Genomic DNA, 19,144 nt, shown 5'->3' on the forward strand with positions numbered 1-19,144 from the left:
CATCCCTTTACTGCCTTAAATGGAATCCAGAGATAAAACTGACCTACATGCACTGAGAAAACCAATATCATGCCCTAACTGGAGAAAAGAAAGGATAGTAATTGGAATAAAATGATCTGTATTTCAATCCTCAGGTATAAGAACTGTACAAAGCAAAATGAAGCAGTTAGATGCTGGCCTCTATGTACAGGGCTGTATTATGGTTGATTAAAATGTTGTTAGTGTGCTGCTGTGGGTGATGTAATTTTTCAAAACGGTTAAAAAAAGCGCCTCAGTAAGATTATGAACAACACAAAGTTCAGTCTTCCCTTGATGGACACAGCAGTTGCATTCCTGGGAAATTTGGTATATATCAAAACCGTGCAAAAAATACTTTTAAGTTTATATGTTAAATGAATTAGGGTCTAGGTTCACTTTATTAAAAGCAGGTTTTCAGCTGCACTAGGTCCTGGAGGGATGTGTGGGAGGAAGGACCGTTTTTTGTGGTGCGACTATCTCCTTTCCATTGCAGGGCATCCAGCACCAGCCCTGGTTCCCAGTTCCTTCCCCCTTCATCGCTGTGTCCACCCCAGATGCCCTCCAACTTCCCAGAAAGTCCAAGAGCCTGGGGGCTCACTCTACACTATGCTCATGCTCAGCTACAAGCAAGGTCTTTCCACCCTGGAAACTGATTGATGACTTGCCCCAGCTTAAAGGTCTGGAGGTGATCGGCTCCCCATGATCCAGCTCCTCAACTGGTATCTGAGTCCCTGATTCCAGCTGTCACCCCTCTTCACTTTTGTGCCCCTGGGAAAACCCTTTCTTACACCAGGGCATCCCTGGCCCCTCCTCCAGAGGCCTCTGGATATCCTTCCCCTGTAACACTACCTGATAGCTCATGTTTATTAATCACTTACTATGTCCCAGACACTCTTAAAAGAACCTTAAATACACTAACTTACTCATCCTCATGACAACTCTATGAAGTGAGTTCTATTATCATTTCCATTTTATAAATGGGGAACCTTACATTCCTAAATGAGTTTGAATCCAGGCATCTCAGACATGAGCCTTGTGTTCCCAACCACTACACCACCCCTGTCTCTCTCTGGCCTCTAGGACTGTGCTTCCATGGTTGGTTTCTGGACGCAGCTCCAGATGATCTGACTGGAGGTATTTAGGGCCACAATTTGATTAGAAGGGAATGTGAGGGTGTGAAGTTGAAACTACATTTTCATAACATTTATCTAAATGCCCTTAACAAAACTGGGTGGGGGGTGGTGCTGAAGGCCCCACCACCTTCCTACCTCCAGCCCCTCCCCCCGCCCACTTCCACCCCCCACCCGCCTCCACCCCCAAGTCCCACAATCACTGCCAGCTCCAGGCTCCCCCCAAACTTGAAGATCCACCACCAGCCGCTCCTGACCCACCCAGCCCCACCCCTTTCTCCCGTAACCCCACTCCCAGTACTACATGCTCCCCCACCCTTCAAAGCCCACTTCCTCCCCAAGTTTCATCCCAGCCCCCTCCAATTTCATCCACACCTTTGTTCCCATCTGGCCTTACCCAGGTCCCACTCTCTAGTTCCACCTTCCATCACCTGCCTGGCATGTTGTCAGCCTTCAGCTACTTTTTATGAGGGAATGTAAGGGGCTACAATAGTGAAAAGTTAGGTTCCTGCCCTCAGTGAGCTCAAATTCTAGTGGGGACAACTAATAATCATCAAGGAAATAAATACACATGCACTCACATTTACACGTAGCAGTAAGTGCTGAGAAGAAAACTTAAGCTGCAAATGGGAAAGGAGAAGGAGGAAGATGTCGTGGTGGAGGGGGTGATCTCGGGAGGCTTCTTGAAGGAAACAGTTATGTAGAGACTTGGCTGAATTAGGGAATGTGTGTGGCCAAGGCCCACGTGGGTGCCAGAGTGGAGTCACTTTAAAGGGTGGTGGTGGGAGATAAGATGGGGAGTGTGTTGCGGGGACCAGACTATGCAGGACCCTGTCAGGTGAGGAGATTTTCAGGGGCAGAGAAGGCAACCACCTTCAGTTATTTCAGAGGCCCATTTCCATGCTATTAGTTTTCCATGGCTGCTGTAACACATTACCACAAATCTGATGGCATAAAACAACAGAAATTTATTCTCTCTTATTTCTGGAGGCCAGAGTATGAAATCAGTATCACTGGGCTGAAATCAAGGTGTTAGGGGGCCATGCTCCCTCCAGAGACACTGGGGAGAATCTGCTCCTTGCTTCTTCCAGCTTCTTGTGGCTGCCAGCATTGTTTAGCTTGTGGTCGCATCACTCCCATCTCTGCCTTTGTGGTCACATTGCTTTCTCATCCTCTTCTGGGTGGAATCTCCCTCTGTTTCTCTCTCATCAGGGCACTTGTGATTGCATTTAGGGCCCACCTGAATAATTCAGGACCACTGCTCCATTTATAGGTCTTTAATCACATCTGCAAAGTCCTTTTTGCCATATGAGGTAACATTAACAGGTTCCAAGGATTAGGACTTGGATATCTTTTGTGGGAGACATTATTCAATTTATTATATCTACCCTTTCTTCTGATATCTGGTAATTCAATGATTTATTCAATTCTCAGTGCAGTGTAAACCTTGACACTTGTTTCTTTTTCCTTTTTTGTAAAGCGATTATCTGATTTAAGTTTTGATTGCTGAGGCATCCATTTCAAAGAGGTATCCTCTTCAGTGTGTTTATCTTGAATAAAAACATTGCCAGCCACACAGCTAGACAGAGTCAGGCCATCTTCCCCCACTGAGGTTCCTTTGTTTTAGAGATCTTGTTTGTTTTCAGTAACTGATCATTTGAGCTACCAGTTTTTTGTTTTTGTTTTTTCCCTCTTCCTGGGCTTTAAATTCCCACTCTTAAGTTTTAAATTTACCAATAAACAGTGAGCCCACAAAGTCATCAGCCCCAATAAAACAGAACCCCAGGTGCTGTCTCTCTCTCTCTCTCTCTCTTCTCTCCTTCTCTTTCCCTGTGACCTCGCTGTGTGGCCCCAGGAATGCTGTGTAATTTCCAGGTCTTGTAAAGTAATAAGCCTCTGTTTCTTCAAAGTTCCCTGATGGGTATCACTGAAGGGCATCTTGCACTCATAATACCAACCACAAGGGCCAGTCCAACCACAACACTGGTTATCGATATGCTGAAACTGGCACAAAACACTCAGACTAAATTAATGGCCCCTTAGACTTAGTCTTATTCCAGCTGCTTTTCTGTTTGTTATGATGAAAAACATCCAGACTAATCCACTTCCCCACCTAATAGGTGCTAATAAATGTTTGTGTGGAAAGAGGAAAGGGAGTTTGCACGCACTGAGTGTACACAGAGCACATAGCACATAGTAAGCCCTCAGTCAACGTTGAATTGAATTGCTTCTTATACAGTGCAGAGAGCCCACGTGATTGTCCTCGATGTTCCAAGAGGTGTAATTTGTTACTAATGGTGGACAGGGAGGGAGTGGGGGCTTCAGGATTAGAAATCGGGTGTGTCTGACTCCAAGGAATGCATGTTTTCCCCTACACCAGGGCTTCTCAACTTCGGTACTACTGATACTCTGGGCCACATAACTCTCAGTTGTGGGGTCTGCCCTGTGCATTATAGGATAATTAGCAGCATCCCTGAACTCTACCCACTAGATGACAATAGTACCCCCCAAGTTGTGACAATCAAAAATGTCTCTAGACGTTGCCACATACCCCCTGGGGGGCAAAGTATTCTCTTCTTGAGAACTACTGCCCTCCATTATGCTGCCCTAGTGGAGGTGGAGGTATAAAGAGATGCCATTTCATCTGGGAATTGAATTCAGGTGTCCCACGGAACAAGTAAGAAACTGTCTCTATGCCACAGAGGTGGAGATCACTGGTTATCTACTGATGTTTACTCTCTGATTCTCTAGTGACAAATTTTAGCTGGGCACACCTTGCTAGAATAAAGACTACATTTCCTAGCCTTCCTTGCAGCTAGGTGTGACCATGTGACCACATTCCAGACAATTAGAGGTGATGTGGACAAATTCCCAGCCGTGACCTTGAAGGGAAGTGTCATTCTCCCCTTCACTACTTCTTTCCCTGGTCTTTCTGCCTGGGATATGGACCTGATAACAACAAGATCAAGGAATCCTGGGTCTCAGTACCAGGGAGTCCCGAATTGCCTGGCCGGTTTATACTGGAATATTACTAGAGAAACCAACTTTCTTCTGATTTGAGCCACTGTTATTTAAGAGTTTTGTTAAAGTTGCCAAACCTGCATTCTAACTGTTACAGCCACCCAAGCCGGCCACAGTGGAGAAGGAAAGAAGGCAGGAAAGGAGGAAGGAAGGATGTAGATGGAGGGGCACAGGTGGTCTGGTTGGGCTCAGAGACACTCAGGGAAACCTTCTGGGAAGGACTCTGAGTTGCATCTTGAAGGAAGGAAAATGTGGAGTGGGGAGCAAGGGGGCAAGCCCTCCAGAAGGGGCTGCAGCAGGAGCAAGGGCCTCGAGGAGAGACCCGGGCAAGGCCTTGAAGGACAAGGAGGGCTTGAACAGGCTGAGAAGAGAGAGGAAGGCAAATCAGAGGGGAGCCCAGTGCCAAATGGGGAATTTCGCCAGGTGAAAGGAAATCGGGTGTAGGGAATCTGGAGTTCGTCATGAGGCCTGAGGGCAACTGGAGGCTGGAATTGGAGGCAGAGGAATGATTGGGGAGTCCCTGGCCCTCTCTTAGAGGACCCACTCTAGGGCTGACCAGTCATCCATACCCCATGCCCCATGCCAAGATGAGCACAGCTCTGCTGGGCCTGAATTTTTGACATCTTCTTGTCAAGGGTTCCTCCGGTGGGCAGCCAGGGCCAGCAGGAGTGCAGCCAAGGTCACTGCTTTCAGCCCCAGGACCGCAAGAGTGAGCACAGACAGGAGGCCTGGGGGACACAGAGGAAAGCTCAGGAAGGACCCCAGCTGAGACCCCAACAGCCCACACCTCAGTGCCTCTATGGTGAAGTTGGGTCAAGCTTCTGTATAACCTCTGGGGCCTCATCCTTTTTACCCTGGAAGAGATCAAAGACCTCCCATCCCCCTGTCCCAGGCTCGAAGAGCCTTTGCCCAATATCCTACCTGTACCTTTAATCATCTTGACAGCGTCTCTGACCTCTGATAACAATAGAAAATTGCTTTCATTATAGACTGCTCAGCTCCTCTGTCCCAGGCCCTGAGCTAAGCACTTCCTAATTGCCTTATATAATCCTCAAACTAACCTTGCAAGGTAGGATAGCAATCCAGCTTGTATAGATAAGGAGACAGATCCAGAGTGGGGAAGTGATTTGCTCAGGTCTACATGTGTCATAGTAGTGATGGGACCAAGTGGTTTGGCTCCCAAGAATGGCAGGAACAGGGCTGAGCATCAGGGAAGCTAACCTGGTCACCTCTATTCCAAGTTCACCTCAGTTATCAAGTGCCCTTGAGTGTACCTTGAGGTGATGTGAAAGGCACAGTTCTGGATACTTGACACATGCGGCCCCATTGGATCTGTACATAACCCCTCGAGGTACGTTCTCTGTTTCTTATCTCCCTTCTTCCCCCTAGATCACAGAGCAGGGCACCAGAGATTCAAGGAGTAAGGCAACCTGTCCATAATCCCACAGCTAGAAAGGGGCTCAATCCAGGAAGCCTGGCTACAAAGCCATGTTCTTCAGCACTGTTATGCACAGCTTCATAGTGCAGCCTTGCTCTGAATCACAGGGAGCTCACCACCTCGTAAGCAAGACTGCCCACTGCAGTTAGCACTAACTGTTAGAAAGTCCTTCCTTTGATTGAGCTTTAATGTAGTTCTCTGGGTTCCGGTTCTGCAGCTGAGATGGAGTCCTGGGAACTGTCTTAGTGGCAGAAGGGTCCTAGAAGTCTGGGACTGCACCCTTCCCATGGCCAAGCCATCTCTGGCCCCACTTACCTGTGGGAGCCTGGTTAACGCCACTGGAGATAGGTACACTCACCTGATGGAAATACCTTGGCTGCACGTTCATTGGTGAATTCTGACTCTTGGAGAGAAGTGTGCTTTGCTGCAAGGGAGAGAAATGGTCTCACACTCCTCTTTCTTTCTATCACTCCACTTCTTGAGTCCCTGTGTTAGGAGCTGGGGTCCCTGAGATGAGTCTTCCAGTTTCTGCCTGGGATGGGGGCTAGAATTCAAGCCCTGGAACTATGAAGGACTAGTTAGACCTGCATGAGCCTCTCTGGGGTAGGGACAATGCTCTCTTCATTGCAGTGTCTGCAGCGCCTAGTACAGTGTAGAGTAGTCAACAGGCATGCAATAGATGTTTGTTGAATCATTAACAGCCTATAAAAAGTTCTGTGGAGCCCAGAATGGGGATAAATTAACTCTGCCTGGGAGAAGGAGAAGATTTCACAGAGGAGGGGCTATTTGTGCTGGGCCTTGAAGGATGAGTAGAAGTTCTCCGTAGAAAAGGAGAAAGCATTCCAGGCAGAGGGAATAGCTTATGTAAAGGCCTTGAGGCTAAGAAGAGCTAGCTTGTTTGGGACATGATGAAATTTTCCTTGTGGACCACCTCCCCTTCTCCCCCAACATCTCCTAAACCACCTGTCTCACCTTTGACTCTCAGCCTGGTGCCCTGTCCAGATAGGTATTGCCTGTTGGGTTTCCTCTGAAACTTTACACAGTAGTAAGTGCCTGCATACTCAGTGGAGATGCCATGCAGAAGAATGCTGAAATCATTGTTGGAGGCCTGGACCGCTGTCACATTGGGGTAGGAGATGCCTCTAAAGTTGTAAATGGCCTCCCGGTTCAGACCAGCTCCCCGAAACCACCTGATGGGTCCAGGGGGACCATCTCCAAGCACCGTGCAGTTCAGGAAGACAGTGTCTCCAGTGGTTGCCAACACCAACTCCTGGGGTTGGATGATCCAGAGGTCTGGCTCTGGGTCCCCAGCTCCTGCAGCCAAAGAGAGGACTTTGTTGTTCCCTCTCTCCCTCCACAGTCCAATCATTTCCTCCCTCATATCTACCCTCCCTTTCCTTCCCCTGTTTTCTTCACTCAGTCACTCCCTCCCCCATTCCCTTGTTATTCACTAATTGATTCACTCAGTAAAGGAATTCTCAGTACCTACTATGTGCTGATGTTAGGATTGGGGAAAAGGAAGCTTGCTAAGTCTCACAAATGTCCTGCCTTGGAGAAGTTCTCAGTCTGGAGGTGGAGATGGTCCAGGAAATCCCCCTGAGGTTGGAAACCCAGAGGACTGCAGGACTAAGAGAAGCTTGGAAGGAGTCAGAGAAGACTTCCTGAAATGCTTGCATTAAGTTAAAATGAACCCCCCCCACCCTAACACACGTACATGGATACCCTCCATGTCAACGGTTTACGGGGGTTTCACAAACATCAATTCTTCTATTTCATCACCTGAATATCCCTTGAAGTAGGAATTATGTTGCCTATTTTGCAAGTTAAGCACTTGAAGGAGATAGAGCTGAAGTGACTAATTTAAGAACACATTCCTACTGAATGACAGACCCAGGATTTGGGTGTCCAGGTCACCAATGGTGGACCTATAGATAGTATGACTGGTTACTTGGGGATTAAATGATCAGCCCCAGTTCTTGACTCTTCTCTGGTAGTGTGGCACATCCATACTCTTGCTGTGGATTCATGGTGGTCAGGTACACTTCCTTGTCTCTTAACTTTGACCTTAGCCATGTGACTTGCTTTAGCCAATGGGCTGTTAGCAGACATATATGAGTAGAAGCTTGAAATGTGCTTAGGGTGTTGGGACTTGCCCTCTTGTGCTTCTGCCATCTCCATGAGAAATATGCACTCTGGCCAGTCTGGGCCCTGGAATGAGACATGTAGAACAGAACCACCCCAGCTGCCTGTAAATGTGTGAGTGAGACATACTAATTGTTATATGCCACTGAGATTTTGTATGTGCAGCATGATTGTGGATAAAGGTGACTGATGCAGGGAGATAGATCAGAGCAGAATGCTATGACCTGCAGGACCTGATACTCACTCTTCACAAGCACGGAGGTGCCCTCATCCAGCTTCTTTCCTGAGTGCTCACTCAAGCCATCAAGCCTCGCACAGTGGTAGGTTCCAGCATGTTTCGTGGTGACATTGTGGATATAGATGGAATAATCGCAAATAAGTGGTTCCAGTGTCTTCTGGATCATGGGCATCACCCCGGGGAAGAAGCCATGTTTGAAGTTATAAATTTCCTGCTGGTCCTGGTTGCTCACCTTGACCCATTTTATCATGTCATCAGTGCAGGAGCCGACTACTGTACACCTCAGCAGGAGTGTCTCACCTTCTGCCACCAGCATGGGGCCCTCAGGCTGCAGCACCTGCCACTTACCCCCCTTGCTCTGCTCAGAAGCTCCTGCAACAGAGGAAGAAAGGCCTTGTGCTGGGCTGGAGGGACTTGGAGCCCTAAGAGGCAAACTTAACATAAACCAGCCATCAGCTGGTCAAGAACAGTTGCTTAGAACACTTGAGGCGTGTTGTTGGAGAGGGAAGTAAAAGAGGAGATGGGGCAGCTGGCTGGGGAAAGAGAGCGAGCAGGGCTATTAAATGGATTACTTATGAGTAATAGATGGCACTTGAGTGCTCACCATGTGCCAGACAATGCATGTATTATCTCATTTATTCCTCCAACACTCCTTAGAGGTTGGCAGCATCATCCCCATCTTACAATAGAAGACATTGAGAACCCAGAAAGAGTTAGGTAGTTTTCCCAGGATCACTGCTAACTGGGCTGAATTTTGCCTCCCCCACAAATTCCTATACTGAAGTCCTAACTCCCAGTACCTCAGAATGAGATTCCATTTGGAGATAGGGTCTTTAAATAGGTGATTAAGTTAAAATTAGGTCACATAGGTGGGTCCTAACCCAATATAACTGGTGACCTTATAAGAAGAAGATAGGTTGAACTATTGAGTTTGGCTTGAGACTGGGCACAGAGAAGGAAGGCCAAGCCCTCCCATGGAAGTTCTTCTACACCTGGGTTATGAACAGCAACTCAGGTACTCCCTCCAAGAGCTCTGTGAGGGTCTCCATTTCTGAGAGAAAACTAATGCTCAGAGAGGTGCAGAAACCTGAGGGGAACCATGCATTCAGTAGGTGTCATGGCCAGGATTTGGACTCAGATCAACTGCCTCAGATTCTGCTCACTACAAGGTCATCAGCTTTGTGCCCCGAGTTTCCCTTCATTTGTGCTTCCATCAGGCCTTGGGAATAACTTGGTTTCATTCCAAGACTTAAGTTTGTATTGTGATGTTTCTCAGTTAGGAGTGAGGTCGGGGAGTAGAATGAAGCAAACATTCCCTTCTAACAGGATCTGGGGAAGGGTTGTGGAATTCTAAATTCATTTCCCCCCATCTTCAGCTAGGCATGTGCCATTAGCCACTAAGAACTGCCTCACAGCTGTGACCAAGTGACACCCCACATTCAATCCTAGGAATTTTGTTTGTCCTTAGTTCCAGGAAGTTCAGCAAACACCCACCCCAAATACCACTATTTGAGTCAGTCAGACCTTGTTCTCTCTAATTCTTTCTAGTGGTTCTTCCCCTGGCCTCAGGTAGTTTCCTCACATGAATGTGCTAAACTGTGCCCATCACTCAGCACAGGGCTGAGAATAATGCCTGCTCCCACCTGTAAAACTGGAAAACCTCATGATCGACAGGGCAATGGGTAGACTACACAGAAGGGAGTACTCTACCTAGAGAGAAGTGCTCTGGTCCCACCTAGCAAATCTAGAAAGCAAGGTCCCAAAATAATAAAATATAGTAACGTTCTATTGTGAGGCTTATAATGCATGTGTAAATAAAGTTAAGGCAATAATAGAATAAAGGCTGGTGTGGGGAGAATGTTAGTATACCATCATAAGGTTCTTATACTATATGTGAAATGGTATGCTATCACTTAAGGTAGATGTTGATAAATTAAAGAGGTATATTATAAACCCTAAAACAACCACTAAACTTCAAAATAAAGTTATAGCTAATAAGCAAATAAAGGAGAGAAAATAGCATTATAAAAATATTAAATTACCAAATGAAAACAGAAAAAGAGGAAAAAGAGAACAAAGAACAAGGAGAACAAATAGGAAAGTAAAGATTTAGACCTAATCATAACAAAAATTACTTTAAATGTAAATGGTCTAAATGTTCCCAGTAAAAGTTAGAGATTGTCAGATTGGACAAAAAAGTAATATCCAACTACATGTTGCCTACAAGAACTCCACTTTAAATATAAAGGTGCAAATATGTTAAAAGAAGAATGATGGAAAAAGATATATCATACTAACACTAATCAAAAGCTGGAGTGGCTATATTAATATCAGATAAAGTAGATTTTGGAGCAAAAAATATCTCCAGGAATAAAGAATGCCATTTGATAATGATAAAGGGGTAAAATAATCAAGAAGACATAAAACCCCCAAACATTTATGCACCTAATAACAGAACTTGAAAGTATATGAAGCAAAAACCAACAGAACTGCAGGGAGAAACAGACAAATTCACAGTTACAGTCTGAGATTTCAATATCCTTATTTCAATAGTTGATAGAACAATCAGGCAGAAAATCAGAAAGAATACAGAAGATTTAAAAATACTATCAACAACTTAGTCTAATTGATATTTACAGAAAATTATATCCCCAAATAGCAGGATATACAGTTACTTTCAATTGTACAAGGAACATTTACAAAGGTAGAGCATATCAGATATGCTCTTTTTTATGACTCAGAGTTCTGAGTCATAAAAAAGTCTCAATAAATTTAAAAGAATTCAAGTCATGAAAAGCATGAACTTTGACCACAGTGGAATTAAATTAGTAGAATCAGTAACAGACAGATGCCTGGAAAACTGCAGATGTTTGAAAACTAAATAACACACGAGTCAAAGACAAAATAAAAGGGAAATTAGGAAGTATTTTGAGCTGAATGAAAACGAAAACACAACATTAAAATTTGTGACATGCTGCTTAAGCTGGTGGATATTTTAGCATTAAATGCTTATTTAGGAAAGAAGAAAAAACTTAAATGAGTGACTATAGTTTCATCTTAAAATAGAAAAAAAGAGCAAATTAAATCAAACGTAAATGAAAGAAAGGAAACCACAAAGATCTGAGTGAAAATCAATAAAGTAGAAAACCAAAAACAATAGAGAAAATCAACAAGAATAAAATCTTTGAGAAGATCATTAAAACTAATACATCTCTAGCCCTTCTGAACAAGGAGAGAAGGAGAGTGAGAGAAAGAGAAGGAGAGTGAGAGAAAGAGAAAGAGAGAGAGAATGTGAGAGCCATAGATAGGTATCAGGAATGAGAGAAGTGACACCAGTACAGATTTTACAGATATTACAAGGATAATTAGGCATTGTTATTAACAAGTTTCATGGCTATATATACTTGACAACACAAACAAATTTCTTGAAAATCACAAACTACCAAAGCTACCTCAAGAAGAGATAAATAGATGTTTCTATCTATTTAAAACATTTAATTTGTTTTAAAAATCTTCCCACAAAGAAAACTCCAAGTCCAGATAGCTTCACTGGTGAATTCTACCATATATTTAGATACAACACCAAAACCTTGATCGATTAAAGTACAAATTGATAAATAAAAATTAAGAACTCTTAAAAGGAGTTCAAAAGACACTTGTGAAAGAAGAAAAGACAAGCCACAGAGTAGGAGCAAATCTTTGCAAAGCATACATCTGATAAAAGGTTTGTAACCAGAATATACAAAGAATTCTCAAAACTCAATAATAAGAAACACAATTTAAAAATGGGAGTTGAACAGACCCTCATCAAAAAAAATGCACGTGAAAGATATTCAACTTCATTACACATTAGGGAAACACAAATTAAAACTACAATCAGATATCACTACACAGCTTTTAGAACGACTAAAATTGAAAAGGCTGACCATACCAAGTGTTGGCAAGGATGTGGGGGAAATGTTATCCTCCTACATTGATGATGAAAATGTAAAGTGGTACAACCACTTTGGAAAACATTTTGGCAGTGTCTTAAAAAGTTAAACAATCACCTACCATATGATCCAGTCATTTTATTCTTAGGTATTTTCCCAAGAGAAATAAAATCATATGTCTACACAAAGACTTTTATATGAATGTTCATAGATGCTTTATTTGTAGTAGCCCCAAACTGTGAACAACCCAAATGTCTGTCAATAGGTTAGTGAAAAAAAAAAAACTGTGGTTTATCCATACAGTAGCTAGAAATGAAAAGAAATGACTCTTGATATGTGCAACAATATGAATGAATCTCAGAATAATTACGATGAGTAAAAGAAGCCAGGCAAACAGGAGTATATACTGTATGCTGTTTGTTGTATAAAGTTCTAGAAAATGCAAACTACTGTATAGTGATGGGAAGAAGATAAGCTGATGCCTGGGGAGGAGGAGGAGTGGAAAGGATGAGTCACAAGGAAACTTTTATAGGTGTTTGATGTATTCCTCATCTTGATTATCTCGGTGATAAGTTCACAAGTGTGAAATGTCCAATGCCCACAAAACTTGTCAAATTGTACACCTTAAATATGTACAGTTTATTTTTGTCAATTATACCTCAATAAAGCTGTTAAAAAATTTATGAAGATGAAGCTTCTGTGTGTGATGAGAAAGGGAGAACTAATGGAGAAGAGGCAGTGGGAGGAGATGAAGGCTCAGAAAGTCTCATGATTCTTATCCCAGTTGGGGTGAGTCTGGGAAAGTGAAATAGCAGGGAGGAAACTGGAGCCTGGAATAAGGCCCTGTGCCCCACACCCCTCTCTCTCTCCCTTTCTTGATTCTCCTTCTATATTGTCACATGGACTTTGGGAAATGTCCTCGGTGCTTTGTCTCTACCTTGGCTGTGGAGCTGGACCAGTCCCTTTCCCACAGCTCTGGGATTCCTTTCCACCCATTTCCCATCTGCATGCTCTGGTTCTTCATGATTCCTGTTGAGGGGTTCCCTTTTGGAAGCATGATAGAAATCAATAGTTTTCAAAAATATTTTGAATATATTTTATCCTGGTTAGTTTAGGTATATGATTTCCTAACCTAGTGCCTAACATGTAATGGACACTCAAAAGTCTTTGTGAAACGAGTTAAGAAGAATTATGATTCACATTTTCCTCGAGAAAACCAGCTGGAAGAAGAGAAGTGGTGCCCCAAGTCACAGCCAGTGAACGAGGGAGCATCCAGGTCTGACTCCACACCAGGGTCCCACTGGGACCTCTCTTGGGGGTGACAATTCTGGAGGACCCTAGGTGTGATGAACAGAATCTAGATCTCAGTAGGGTTTGGGGCAGAGACCCACATGGGCAGGTGGTGGAATGAGCCCACTGATAGCCATGCATCTTGTCTGGTGGATCAGAGGGTTCTGGGCTCAGAGGGTGAGTTGTACCTAGAAGGTCCAAAACTCAGGAGCTAAATCAGCCTGATCCTGACTTAGAGGAGACGTGGGTATGATAATAATAGCCAACAGTTATTAAATCTTTACATCGTGCCAGGTATTTATAGGCATTATCTCATTGAATCCTCCAAACAAAGAGGTGGGTCCTAGGATTAGTCTCATTTTGGCTCATGGACGTTTGATTTGTATCGTTGCACAGGGCCCAAAGCTTAGACGGGCCTCATGCTTGCCTTAATGCTCTACTGTTGCTGTCTTAAAATTCTTAATACTTTTTGAACAAAGGACCTGCACTTTCATTTTTCACAGGGCTGGGCAAATTATGTAGCTGGTCCTGGGCTGAGCCTCACCATTTTTATATTTAATACAGTACCCCTAGAGAAAGGCCCCAAAGAGCAGTTCTTTGTAGATAGGCATACAAGTGTCTGAGCCAGAACCCGGCAGTATGAGCCTAGAGCCTGGGAGCTTAACATTCCTGTGCTGCCCAAGAAGTTCTGCTTCTCTCAACACTTGGTCTGCACTCTGCTGGGATCAGGAAAGTTCTCAGCTCCTCCCTCCCCCTCCATCTTGGTGGGGTCAAGCCCCTTCTGGCACCTCTCTGTGGGATCAGCCAGGGATGGATCCTGTTCTGTCCCAGATGCTACTCACCCCAGAGGACAAGGAGCAGTGCCAGCAGCCAGGAGCAGGGAGGTGAAGGAGCCAGGCGGGTAGGGGTGGGCATCACTGGGGGCAAAGTGTGCCTCCCGTGGTCTCCTAGACTGGCCACCATTCCATTCTCTGATGGGTGTTGGAGTCTGAAGTGAGATCCGTGGGCAAGGCTTTTTCTGCTTCTCATGGCCAAGGCTACTTGGGGAAGTATTTTCACTACAACAAGACAAGGCTGCTGGTGTAAGAGGAAGAAGCTGGGTGGAGAGGTTTCCGGCTTTCGTGTCTGAGCAGTAGTTCCTGTAATCACTCTGTCAATGACTTAATGACCTTTTCCAGGCCCTGTCCTTGGCATCCTGGAAGGGAGATGAGCATGGCTGTCATAGTGTGACCTCAAGTCAGCCTGACTTTGGATCAAGAATTGGGTCTGCCTCTTCTTGGCTGTGTGACCTTTCAAAGTCACTTGTCATCTTTGAGCCTTTGTTGCCTCATTGGCAAAATGGGGACAGTAACAATCCCTTCCTAAGAAAGGTGTTGCAGGAATGATATATGTATGTGAGTGCTTAGCATAATGTAAAGGCTAAACATATTAGCCATCATTATTCATAATATGTAGGAAATAGAGGAGGTGATATTTGCTTAAGAAGGATTTATTATAAAGCAAGCTTCCCAGAGGCCTCCTTTTAGCATTGCAGGGCAGCACACACTCTCTTCCTAATTGTGTAATCGTGGGCAACTTTCTAAACCTCCATTTCCTGGGGCCCAAATGTAGCACACTCGGGTTGTGCAAAAATCTGTGTTTGTGCCACCTTAATTTTCTGTAATTGATCTAAACTTCCTTGAGACCCCCCCCCCGCCCCCATCATGCTGCCTATCAGGAAGGAAAAGATTAAGTGTGCTAATTAATCCCAGGCTCTTCCAGGTCTGACAGCCTCTTTAGCTGTACTGTCTGGATTCAAATCTTGGCTTTACCCAGATCTGGCTGTGTGACCCTAGGACAATCATTGATCCATAAAATTAAAATAAAAATATGCTTGCAAGTATGGGGTGGAGTAAGCACTGTATATGCTGCCATCATTCTCTCTTAGGTTAACTCAGTCTTTTCTAGGAAAAAAAGAGAAGCTCAAGCTTTCAGTGCTTCCCTTCTTCTTTCCTAATGCAGGTGGTCCTGGGTCCAGAGGAAGCTGAAGTTTCTTTCTGGGGTGGAATAGTAGGCCTTGGGTCTGAACACTGTCTTGGGGTCTGGGTCTGTCTTGGAGATTGGTCTAGTTTCGTCCCTGAGCACTTTTCACTGGGTCTGTTGAGGTGTGGCTGGTCCTGTATGGCCTTTGGGACCTTGCATTGGCACCACTGCTAAATTGCATTGCTTCCTCTACTTGTTCTCCTGTTGAGGAGGCCTATCTGTTGGAACCTCTTTGAACAGACCACAGGCCTAGAAAATTCCACCAGACCCTCAGGACCTCCATGTCATCCTCACAGGGGAACTTTTGAATCAGCCACTTATCTGTGTGAATTCCATTCTCAGCTATTTCTTTCATTCTCAAGTTTTTTAAAAATTAGTTTAATTTATTTTAATAGGTAAGGCATTGTATTGGTTAGCTACTGCTGAGTAACAAATCACATCAAAAATGTCGTGACTTAAAACAATAACCATTTATTTAACTTGTGATTCTTTGGGTTGATAATTTCATCTGGGCTCAGCTCCATGGTTCTTCATATCTCTGCTGATTTTTGACTGGTATTGCCATGCATTCGAGATCTGCAGCAGGTTGGCTAAGTTGCTTTGCTACTGAGGTTGGCTGACTGTTGCCTGGGCCACCTCAGTTTTCCTCCATATGGTCGCTCATTCTCCAGGAGGCTAGTCTGGGCTTGCACAGTTGAGAGGGGCAGTTTCGAGAAAGAGCAGAAGTTCTAAGGTACAATGTCACTTCTGCCACATTCTTTTGGCCAAAGGAAGTCACAAGACCAGACTAGATTCAAGGGATGGAAAATAGACTTCACCTCTTAATAAGAGGAGCTGCAAAATCAGATCTCAAACGGCATGGATACAGGGAGGGGGTAAAGAAATATGAATATTTTTGTAATTTACCACAGGCATCCATGGGGTGCAAAATTCACATGATTTAAAGTCTCCTTCATAGGGCTCCCTAATATTACATTCCCTAGGGTTAACCATGGTTGCAAGTTTCTGGAGACATTCAGTTCCCTCACTATTTCTGATCTATTGCTCAGATGTCAGGTTGAACATGGCCCCTTGTGTGGTCTGTGGCACCCTAGGAAGGTTCCTGGACACCCTAAGAAGCCAGGTCAAATCCCTTCTGCTCTAGGATTTCTAAATATACTTGGGGTTGGTATATGCCATTCTCACCACACCCCAGAGTTTTGACCCCAGGATATGGTTGCCAGGACCCTAGCATCTCAACTCCTGCTCTTCCTCCCCCTTACTTGCCACCCTCATCAAATCATAGGGAAGACATCCCCTTCTTTCTTTCTGTAGGGACTTTCCTAATCTCAACCGTCTTCTGAGCAGATGGTCTTCTTTGTTTTGGCTGGAATCCCTCTGGCCCCCTCATTGAGGCAACAAGTCTTAGGCTCCATCTTTGATAAGGGACAGAGCTGCACAGGAAGGGACTCGACTACTGTGAGGAGGAAAAATACACAAGGAAGTACATAAAAAATATTAAACTTGTCCCTTCACCATAAAAAAGATGCCATATGATTAGCATGTGCGGCACTGGCTCCCAGTAATTTCTCAGTATCTAGGAGCAGTGATTCTCCTCCTGGTTAGTGGACTTGGTACTCGGTTGTTGCAGGAATGGTGGTGTCTATTACTAGCTTGAGGAGTTAGTCTAAATTGTTTTCAACAGGGACAACTGAGGTATATATAAAACACAAGTCCACACTTAACATTAACTTTTTTCTCTCTGCAAAAATGGAACTCTGTAAAACAACAGCTTCTTCGTTGTTTACCACAAAATGGAAAACCCAGTAGGCAAGTCTAGGGAAAATATTCGAACTCATCAGCAAAAAAACCCCACAAAAAACAAAAAACCCAACAATTTAAAAAACAGCACTGGTGTTTTTGTAATCAAATTTATCTCCATTCGTTTCTCTGTTCTCCTCTTTATCAGAGGGGCTAAACCCTGGGGACCACATTTTTCAGAACTCCTTGCCAGGTTTACTTGGGATTCAATTCTACTGAGGAGAGATGCTTGCATTAGATTTGGAAGGTGAAAGAGAAGGAGAGGCATGATTGCCCCTCTAGAAATGGAGAGGGGAACATGTGTGGGCATCAGAAGGTGACAAATGTGAGGTTTTGCAGTGACCCCCACCATAAATCTTCCATAAATCACTTGTAAATCACAGGCAGCTGTGACCACTGGTGGTGGGTTCCTATGAATATTGCAGATTCTTGGTTCTTCAGAAGCTAGGAATGAACTAGGGAGCTAAAGCAGTGAGGATGTCCAGTGTTCTGTATGCAACAAACCTCCCAGTTTCCATGAGAATAAAGCAGGATTGCATGGCTTTTTTTTTTTTTTTTGACCTGACCTTGAATTCATCTAGCATGATTTCAGCCATTTTCTTTCTTTCTTTCTTCTTTCTTTCTCCCTCTCTGTCTCTCTCTCTCTCTTTCATTTTTTGGCCGGGCCACGTTGCATGTGGGATCTTAGTTCCCTGATCAGGGATCGAACCCACGCCCCCTGCATTGGAACAGCAGAGTCTTAACCACTGGACCACCAGGGAAGTCCAACTCTCTTTATTTAGAAGAGCATTTGGTGTCTCATTAATACTGAAGCCTTGGAGACAGGAGAAGATGGCGGAAGAGTAAGACGCGGAGATCACCTTCTTCCCCACAGATACATCAGAAATACATCTACACGTGGAACTGTTCCTATAGAACACCCACTGAATGCTGGCAGAAGACGTCAGACCTCACAAAGGGTAAGAAACTCCCCACGTACTTGGGTAGGGCAAAAGAAAAAAGAAATAACAGAGACAAAAGAATAGGGACGGGACCTGCACCAGTGGGAGGGAGCTGTGAAGGAGGAAAGGTTTCCACACACTAGGAAGCCCCTTCGTGGGCGGAGACTGCGGGTGGCAGAGGGGGGAAGCTTCGGAGCCACGGAGGAGAGCGCAGCCACAGGGGTGCGGAGGGCAAAGCGGAGAGGTTCCCGCACGGAGGCTCGGCGCCGAGCAGCACTCTCCAGCCCGAGAGGCTTGTCTGCTCACCCGCCGGGGCGGGCGGGGCTGGGAGCTGAGGCTCGGGCTTCGGTTGGATCCCAGGGAGAGGACTGGGTCTGGCAATGTGAACACAGCCTGAAGGGGTTAGTGCACCACAGCTAGAAGGGAGTGTGTCCAGGAAAAGGTCTGGAGCTGCCAAAGAGGCAAGATACTTTCTTGCCTCTTTGTTTCACAGTGCACGAGGAGAGGGGATTAAGAGCGCCGCGTAAATGAGCTCCAGAGGCAGGCGCGAGCCACGACTATCAGCACGGATCCCACAGACGGGCATGAAACGCTAAGGCTGCTGCTGCCGCCACCAAGAAGCCTGTGTGCGAGCACAGGTCACTATCCACACCGCCCCTTCCAGGAGCCTGTGCAGCCTGCCACTGCCAGGGTCCCGTGATCCAGGGACAACTTCCCCGGGAGAACACATGGAGTGCCTCAGGCTGCTGCAACGTCACGCTGGCCTCTGCCGCCTCAGGCTCGCCCTGCATCCGTACCCCTACCTCCCCCCGGCCTGAGTGAGCCAGAGCCCCCGAAGCAGCTGCTCCTTTAACCCCGTCCTGTCTGAGCGAAGAACAGATGCCCTCAGGCAACCTACACGCAGAGGCGGGTCCAAATCCAAAGCTGAAACCTGGGAGATGTGCGAACAAAGAAGAGAAAGGGAAATTTCTCCCAGCAGCCTCAGGAGCAGCGGATTAAAGCTCCACAAACAACTTGATGTACCTGCATCTGTGGAATACCTGAATAGACAACGAATCATCCCAAATTGAGGAGGTGGACTTTGGGAGCAAGATATATTATTTTTTCCCCTTTTCCTCTTTTTGTGAGTGTGTATGTGTATGCTTCTGTGTGAGATTTTGTCTGTATAGCTT

The 19,144-nt window shown here is 45.2% G+C and overlaps 1 protein-coding gene across 1 annotated transcript; it reads right to left on the reverse strand.

Annotated features, from left to right (window-relative positions):
• Positions 1-2,096: 2,096 nt before the first annotated feature.
• SIRPB2 (signal regulatory protein beta 2) lies at positions 2,097-18,181 on the reverse strand. Its single transcript, XM_082430509.1, has 5 exons — positions 14,052-18,181; positions 7,994-8,359; positions 6,580-6,921; positions 5,966-6,031; positions 2,097-4,897 (listed from the first exon to the last, which is right to left on the reverse strand). The coding sequence occupies exons 1-5, from the start codon at positions 14,236-14,238 to the stop codon at positions 4,800-4,802; spliced, it is 1,059 nt and encodes a 352-aa protein (XP_082286635.1). The 5' UTR covers positions 14,239-18,181; the 3' UTR covers positions 2,097-4,799.
• Between the last annotated feature and the right edge of the window lie 963 nt (positions 18,182-19,144).

This window comes from Balaenoptera physalus, assembly GCF_965194825.1.
Source record: "Balaenoptera physalus genome assembly, chromosome: 16".
NCBI classification, from domain to species: domain Eukaryota; kingdom Metazoa; phylum Chordata; class Mammalia; order Artiodactyla; family Balaenopteridae; genus Balaenoptera; species Balaenoptera physalus.